The sequence below is a fragment of the Chionomys nivalis genome, chromosome 5 (assembly GCF_950005125.1).
Source record: "Chionomys nivalis chromosome 5, mChiNiv1.1, whole genome shotgun sequence".
Classification (NCBI taxonomy): Eukaryota; Metazoa; Chordata; class Mammalia; order Rodentia; family Cricetidae; genus Chionomys; species Chionomys nivalis.
This window is the reverse complement of record NC_080090.1, coordinates 2,233,456-2,242,275: the sequence shown is the minus strand read 5'-3', so window position 1 is coordinate 2,242,275 and position 8,820 is coordinate 2,233,456. Positions and strand designations below refer to the sequence as shown.

The window sequence follows — 8,820 nt, the reverse complement described above, 5'->3', positions numbered from 1 at the left end:
TGCAGTTTTTGTCTTACTTCTATCTTTGGGGGTCAGGGGTATTTTAAGCAGTTGGAAATTAAACACAGGCTAGCTTAGTACTCACTGGAATTCCCTCCCATTACTATTCTATGTTTCTCCATTTTATTATTTTCACATCTTCATATTCTTTACTAATATTTCTAAATCCCCACACTTCTACTCTGGAAAGTGGTATTTTTGTCAAGGCTGGTCCGTGACAACCAGGCCCCTCAAAAAGCACCAGTTTGTGCCAGACATGGCTGCTGGTTCTATGTAGCATTTTCTAGTCATTAAGGATTAACTATGAAAGGAAGACCTTCCCTCAGAGAGGATGTGGTTGAGCTCTCCTACCTATGACCCAGCTAGTCTGAGGAAAAGGCAAAGCATCTTGCTGGCCTTTGCTTCTCAATGGGTGAGTGTACTCTGACCTCCATGTACACATTGTGACACACTCGGTCTATGAACACACTCATACACAATGACCTGAGATGATTTTAGTGCTCCACTTTGTATTTGTTAATACACTTATTTGTGTGTACTTATTTGTTTGTGCACTTGGGTGTGCCACAGTGCGCATACGGAGGTCAGAGTACTTACTACTTGTGGGAATGACATGGTTCTTTTCCTTCTACCACATGGGCCACCAGGGATCAAACTCAGAATATAAGGCTTGGCAGCAAACATCTTCACTCACTGAGCCATCTCCTCGGCTCTCCTTTTTTAAGGGCTATATGGACTCAGTGTGAAAGTTGCCACAGTAATTATAGGGATAGCCGCTATGATTGCTTCCGGAGAACCTTGGCTGGATGCCTCACATCATCTTCAAGCTTTGAAGCATGCAAAACTGTCTGATACTGTGGCACAATGTCATCATCTACAAAGTTCATCCTTGAGAACTGGGTAATGGAGTATACACACTCACACACACACACTAATCAAACAAATTTTAAGTAAGTTAGCAATTTTATTTTGGGTCATATTTATAGCATGTGACCTGAGAGCCTCAGGCGGGATATTTCTTCATAAATAAGCCAATAGAAAGAGCTTTACAAGCCAGATATTGGTACCATGAGCACAAGGAACTTTCCTGGCACACTTGATATCGCCTTAAGATAAAGCAGGTACATCGTGACTTGAGTGAAGTCACTTTGGTCCTGACCACTATCTAAGTCTCCTGTCCCAAATCAAGGGTGACTCACCACTCATATTGCTGCCTAGGACCACATGCCTTCCAGTGAGCCCCTAAAAATGACACTCAGTGCTGGCCTGGTGTCCCTGCTACTGTCTCACATCTCCCAGCATCTTGGGACCAATTCTCATTCAGTTGGAGTGAAGTTCTGGAATAAAGGCACCAATCCCACTTATGAGGGATCCACCCTTATGACTAAACCATCTGTCAATGGCCCCTACCTCTTAATGCCACCATCGTGGTGATTAGATTTCAAAGCATGCAGTTTTGGGTGCATACATACAGACCACAGCAACCCCAGATGAGGAAAATGATCAAATCCCAGGATTTGGTGTGGCAGAACCCGAGAGTCACTGCTTTCTACACTTTACCAAACTTCGTTAAAATTACATTAATTCAGTGACTCTTTTCTTCAGCTAGAGATCTGCAGACATTTTTGTAAACACATTAAGTGTTAAAACTTTTAATTGGCGCTTAGTAGGGCATCATTATCGAACACATTGTGGTCCCAGGCTCTCCACACATTTTCTTTCACTTTGCCTTCACAATGACTCAGCGTCAGAATGAGGGTCATGGAAGTAACTTGTCCAACATCACTTGGGTTGAAAGTGGAAGACTCAGACTCATTTGCCTCTTAGCAAGGGGCACTCGGCGGGGGGAGGGGGAGCTCACAAAGGTGGAGAAAAAAGAAGACAAATGGCAAATAAATGAAATCTTTGGGGGTTATTTCAGAATAGTGTGGACAAAATTCATGTTTTGATCCAAGCTGTAACTGTCATGTTAGATGAAAATCAGATGAGCCTCACTTTAAAGTTTACAAGGGTTAACACAGAAGCATCCCTTGGGCTTGCTAAGATCCAGACCTGACCAGTGTTCTTCCTCGGCTGTTTCTTTTCCACGCCTTGGTGCTCCCATTGGGAATAGGGAGGCAAACACGATGCTTGGCCGGTAAGGTAAAGGGACTTTCTCCAAGCCTGCATTTGATTCCTGGAACTCACTTGGTATAAGGAACAGACTCTTGCAAGTTGTCTTCTGCTGCCCACACACCTGCCATGGCTCATGCTTGCTCATACACACAATAAAACACATATAGACACGCACAATAAAGCAAACGTAAGAATAAAGAGGCGTGCCTCCAAGGACCAGCACCGTCCTAGGTGCACTACACTGCAGCTGGTGCAGCACAAATAAGACAAACCCAGAGACAGACATTGGGGTTCAAGATGAAGACCAGAAAAGCAAAGCAGCCAAACACTAGAGAGACCTTTTACCTCTATCAAATCATCAGACCAAAAGAGTGAGTTCCTGTCTGCGTAAATCCTCAGACTCCACACTCCAGTGAGTTCCTGTCTCTTCCCCTTTATACTCCTGTCTCCACCTCCCTAGTGCTGGGATTAAAGGTGTGTGACTCCCAAACACTGGGATTAAAGTGTGAGCCATCACCACCTGGATCTGTTTCTGGATAGATCTTGTGTAGCTCAGGGTAGCCTTGAGCTCACAGAAATCTGTCTTCCTCTGTCCTCCTGAGTCCTGGGATTAAAGGGTGTATGCCACCCCTCCCTGGCCTCTAGTGACTTAGTTTTACATTCTGATCTTCAGGCAAGCTTTAATTATTAAAACACAAATAAAATATCACTACACTTTGGCCCTCCCACTGTATTCTCTTTTTAGTGTGGCGCCGTTGGCCACCAATTCAGGGAGCTGAAACACTGGTGCCTTCACATTCGATTTCCACCCTTGATTTTCTAGACTTTCAACCAGCTCCTCCGAGGCATCTATTCGCCCACTCTGTCCTCTCTTATCAAAGCACTCCGTGCAACTGAGACCTTCAAAGACCTGATGGCACAAGGAGGCATTATGAAGTGGCAGGGGCGTCACAGGCCACGTGTATCCCAGGATCTGAGAGTGGGGTGGGTGTTCTCAGTGGCCCCCTGGAGGTCCTCCGACCTTCGTGTAGACTCTGGGCCCGTCGGGAAGAGAGCATGGCCGGCTTCCACCTCTTCTCCCCATGGCCATATGGGGAGCTTGGGGAGCCCTCGGCCGGTGGAGAGCTGGAGTTTGCAGCACCACTGGGCTGGCCTGAGCCGACCCTGAGCCCCTGGGCCTGGACTCTTGGCGCCGAGTCCGAGACCCGGGTGCCCTGGGTGCACCAGAAATGTTCGCCTACAGGGAGGCCCCGCCGGCGTGGGTATATCTCCTCGCCACGAGAAAGCCACGGCCTGACACGCGTGGCCCGGAGACCCTCGGACCGCGCCAGGAAACACAAGTCCGGAAGCAGGCGCTTGGAAGAAGCCTGCGGGGAGGCACCGACCAAGTCCAGCAGAACCTGGCAGCAGCAGCAGGAGCAGCAGCAGCAGCAGCAGCAGCAGTCGGATCAGCTGAACCCACGCTATCCTGCAGCCCCAGGAGATTCGTCCCCACCGTATCCCGGGAGAGCTTTCAGCCCCCAGAGTGTCGAGACTTTGCTTTTAGAAAAGACACACAACAGAGACCGGTGGGCAGTGCCCGTATGCAGACATGTAGGTCTCTGGTCCCCTTCCTCCGTTCTCACTGACAAGTCCTCTGCATACTCCTTAGAGTTTCAGAAGCAATCCACCAGTGTGTGCAATCAGAAGAGGGTTAGTGGCGACGGGACCAAGTCCTTAGCCAACCAGCATTCCCAGGCCTCCGACTCCTGCAAAGAGGAGAGTAGCCAGCACGCTCAGGTCCTCAAGAGCAGGCTGGACGAAGCGGTGATATCCTCCAGGGACCAGAAGATCTTGGCCCTGGTGCTGAGCCGGCTCAAGAAGGCCCAGAGGATGCGAGAACTGCAGCACCAAGCAGCAATCGCCTGGGAAGAGCTGAAGCGCTCAGACCAGAAAGTTCACCTGACCCTGGAGAGAGAGCGCAGGCTGCTGCTGCAACAGAGCCAGGAGCAGTGGCAAGGACAGAAGGAACAGCACAAGCCACGGAAGAGCCATGAGCAGCTTCACCAGGGCCGGGAGCAGCCGGTTCCCCGGCGGGATCTCCAGGGGAAGAGCGCGACCCAATCGGAGAGCGAGAGTGGGTGGAGGGTGCCGCCTGACGACCTACCGGAGAACGACCAAGGCCTGGACAAACTCGACAGGGCGCACTCACAGGCTGAGCACCTCAAACAGTGTCAAGAGCAACGTCTGCGGGAGCAGGAGAGGGTGCTGCGGAGTCTGCGGGACCTGAATAGGCTGCAGCTGCAGAAGAGGCTGGAGGCAGCCTGTCACAAGAGGCAGCAGCACCTGGCAGAGCACCAGAGGAAAGTCCCGGATAGCAACCTGAGCTCGGTCGTCAACTTCCAGGCCCGCAAAGTTCTCATGGACTGCCAGGCCAAGGCGGAGGAGCTGCTCAGGAAGCTGTCGCTGGAGCAGAGTTTCCAGGGCTCCCAGGACATCCAAGAAAGTCTTACTAAGGAAAGACATCAAGAGCAGCGGGGGAAGGCCCAGGGAGAGGCAGAGCAATTCCAGCGAGTGAGGCGGCAAGCAGAGGAGGCAGAGGAGTGGCGCCAAGTGAGCAAGCGGGTACTGGCAGAGCTGGCTGAGCAGAAGAAGATCAGGCAGGCCAAGGGTCATGCGCACAAGACCACCAGGGACAGGGCGCAGCACCTGCAGGAACTGAACATCCTGCGTGAGAGGAACCATCACGTCTTGAAGCTGAAAGCGGAGAAGGAGGAGAAGTGTCACATTGAGGGTATCAAGGAAGCCATCAAGAAGAAGGAACAAAGAGCGGAGCAGATGACCCGAGGGAAAAATCCCATCTTCCAGGAGTTCCAGAAGGTTCCCCCAGCCTCCAAGACAGACCGCTGCTTTGACTACCTGGCAGCAGAGGCCCAGCTGCCCATGCGCCAGCAGAGTGGAATCTACTGAGAACTCAGGAGGAAGAAGGCACACAACCTGGCAGCCACACAAACATGTCATCATGCGATTCGGATTTATAATCTGATTTTAACCGAACATTGATTTTTAAAAAATATATAAAATAGCTGCAATTTCCTCCCACGAATTAGTTCATTGATTCACTTGGATGGTGTCGATGGGGTTGAGGAGAAAAAGTGGGGGTGTGGGGGGGGCAGGTATGAAGACTGCTTGGCTTTTGAGTTTTGAGGTGAAACAAAAAATTCATTTGCCTTTCTAGGAATCTAAAAGTACTCATGGAACAGGAGTTAGAGGAGTCAGAAAAGAAAGTACAATTGGATAGGCGGTGGAGGTGCATGCCCTTAGCCCCAGCACTGGGAAGGCAGAGGCAGGCGGATCTCTGAGGTCGAATCCAGCCTGGTTTATAGAGTGAGCCACAGGACAGCCAGGGCTACAAAGAGAAGCCCTGTCTCAAAGCACCAATCTATAGATAATAGACAATTGGGAACAGAGTTTTATGCTGTAACCTGGTAAGTCTTGTCCTAATCTGCAACTTGAGAAAGGTGAAATGCGGAGCGTGAGGCCTGAGGAGTCTCGGGGTAAAAAGCAAAGGTGGGCTAGCAGACTTTCTAAGCAACTAGACCTGGGACTCTCGTATGTTCTAATCCTTTCTGACGAGTTCATGGCGCTCTTTTAAACTTAAAAGCCTGCAGTATAGAAACTCATTTAACCTAACCTAGTGTTAGTAACAAACCACAAGCCCCACATTCTTTTTCTTGTTTCAGATCATTCCATGGAATTGAATTTCTGTGATAATTTTTTTTTTTTTTTGTAAGTGGCTCCATAGTTCCTCCCAGACTGAGGAGTTCTTTGGACATCCCTACTCATGGCAATAGTGTTCCTAATCCACTAGAACCGTGTTTCCCCACCACAGTCCGGATGTTTAAGAGCTCGGTGAAACCCAGCCAGCACACACCAGCTATGCCACCAGCACTACAGGCCAGCCTGCACTGTGACACTGTGACACAGTGAGTTCCAGGATCAGCCTGGGCTACACGGTGAGGCCCTGTCTCAAATAAACCACTAGGGTATATTTGGCCTTCCTGGGACCGGGAGTGGGGTGGTGGGTGGGGCCCGGGAGCTGGGAGAGGGGTGCTCCCATCTAGCCTTTTGCATCCAAACTCTACTGGCATTTTTCTCTTCCCCTCTCTTTCTCATCTCTTTTGAAGGAGGCACATGAGATCATTCTGTCTATCCACACTGTGCCTAATTAACTTAACTAGGCTCCAAATGAGTGGCTAAAGATGACTCAGTAATATGACTTTTTAAAGAGAAGGAGCCAGTAGCAATAAACTTTAACCCGTCCTATCTTTCAGCTTCTATTGAACCAAATGTTTTCAAAAAAAAAAATGTAAAATTTTAAAGTCATTTTTTGTTGTTATTATCTGCACATGGGGAAGGGTACACATGCCTCAGAGCCCATATGGAGGTCAGAGGACAACATCATGTGGATTCCAGAGATTTGGCTCAGGCTATCAGGCTTGGGTCATCAAGGAGCAAGCACCTTTACCGACCGAACCATCTCACCAGCCCTATTGCAGGATCTGTCTGAAGTGAGGCAGGGAAAAGATAGACTGTGGCATTAGAGGATTTTTGTCTTATTTGTAACTGTGAAAAAGTATCAAACATAACCAGACCAATAATTTTGTACAGAGGTCAATGTGACATCCACTCTGTTTATACAATGGAAATCAGACCCTTGTCCCTATCTCATTTTCTTCCTCTGTCCCCTCTACCTGCTGCCCTCACATGGGCCTGCTATAACACCTCATTTCTCCATCCACACTTGGTCACAGAGACCGCTGCTCAAAAATGCAAGCACTCACAGATCAGGGCTCAGCTTCCAATATGACTCTCTTCGTGTCCAAGCTAGTCCCATGTTCTAGCCACGGCAGCAGGTACTCTGGGTATTCTGTGGTGATGTTTAAGACAAGCCTTGACATGAATCTGGGTTTTCCTGTCAGTCTCAGTCCCTTTGCCTGTAAAACTGGGAGTAACTTGTGCTTCCCAGGCATTGATGGAAGGGATAATTCGATGAAATCACCTATGCACGGTGTTTGCAAAGTAACCCAGAATCTAATATTCTGTAACTCAATACTGTGGCTCTTATTATTCATATTGACATGTGCCGTTGTCAACCCCACCCATTTGAGCTTAATGCCTTCCCACCAGCTACCTCCTCCCACCGTATCCCAATTTGTTCTTTCTGAGTACAGTAGCCATGCTCTGCAGGGAGTTTCCATTTTGCAATTTAATCTTGGATTCCTAACGAGACTACATGTTACCTGCATCCAGGGCCAGGGCCTTATACGTCTTTACAGTCTTGCTTAAGGTTGTAGTCAATACAACCAGATTTAAGACAGCCAGTGGGATGTTTGCACTCCAAATCCAGATCCCGTTCCTCTCCCACATTCTTCTTTGCTCCAAGAAATACAGACTCATTCCTTTGTCTAACCTTTTTGTGGAAACCATTGGCCAAAATGATCTACATAAGATAAAGCTGACAGGAGTGAAGGAGACTTCCCTATCTTTTAGGTACAACTAAAACCCCTAAATGCTCTGTATGAGACAAGCATGAGAGAACTCTACAAAGGCAAACTGGCCCCAGACTTCAGGAGCCAAAATAAATCCCATACAGTCCTGAGTTCCTTGAGTTCTCCTTTTGCCTCATATGTTCCAGACCTGCAGGTTGGAGAAATACTAAAATATGGACAGCAGGTCCCACACAGCCTGGTGTCTTGGAATCACAGCCCCAGGTTCCACGGCTCCAACTAAACTCCACAGGAAAACCTGTGGCTTCACCTTTGCCCATGCAGGCAGAGACTGAGCAGGGACATGGTGTTCTTCCCTTGCCAGGTTGTGATAAGGAGATGCCTTCCCCCATCCTAGCAATGCCAGCAGAAACTGCATCGCAGCCTAGGCTCCTAGCCACTCCACACATCTCAACTTCCTGCTAAGTGGTATCACAGGAAGCCTGGCAGAGAGTAGAAACTTTCATGAGGATCCTGCAAAAACAAGACCTTGCATCCCATCCACCTTGCTATATGAGGAGCAAGGTGGACCTCCTGGCAGTACAGTTGAGTGTAGAAGAAGCCCAAGGCTCCTGTGCCCTCCCGGCAATAAGGAGAAGTTGCTCTACTCCCTTCAGTGGGCAATGGCTAAGGAAGGTGGATTTTTATTCCTGCTCCTCAGTATGAGGCAATGGGGTGATATTAGAGAAAGTCAGATGCAAAGGGCATTTTAAATAAGACCCATTGAGTCTTTTAACTGAACAAATTGTCAGGTTTTATTGAAAATCATTTTACAGAGTCAAGTCTATTTCAAACTGATTGAGAAAGAATCTATATATGCCAAAAAGAAATGCTGGAGTTATCTAAAACCCATTTATAAACAGCTACAACAGCATCAGCAGCAACAAAAAGCTTCAGAGCACACTTAAAACAGTCAAGAAAATCTCATCAAAGGCATAAAAAGTATCGAGAAGAACCAAGTGAGAAAAAAATGGAGTTGAAGGTGAGCTATACAAACCAAAAGCCCTAAGATGGCTACATATGAGAAAGCTCTTTCTTTGCAAGCCAGGGGACCTGAGCTTGATTCCTAGAGCCCACAAGGTGGAAGAAGAGAACAAATGTCACAGAGATCAAACGATAAATGGGATGGCTTCATCAGCAGAACGAAAGAAACAGAGAGAAGTTGCAGCTGAGCCAA

The 8,820-nt window shown here is 48.3% G+C and overlaps 1 protein-coding gene across 1 annotated transcript; it reads left to right on the top strand.

The window, feature by feature from the left end:
• Nucleotides 1-3,171: 3,171 nt before the first annotated feature.
• Nucleotides 3,172-5,064, top strand: Ccdc185 (coiled-coil domain containing 185). The gene has a single exon (XM_057769164.1). It carries the CDS (start codon nt 3,172-3,174, stop codon nt 5,062-5,064), a length of 1,893 nt encoding a protein of 630 aa, XP_057625147.1.
• Nucleotides 5,065-8,820: the final 3,756 nt, after the last annotated feature.

What these genes read in the sequence shown, in the direction of transcription:
- Ccdc185 (XM_057769164.1), top strand. Translation starts at nt 3,172, where the DNA reads ATGGCCGGCTTCCACCTCTTCTCCCCATGGCCATATGGGGAGCTTGGG.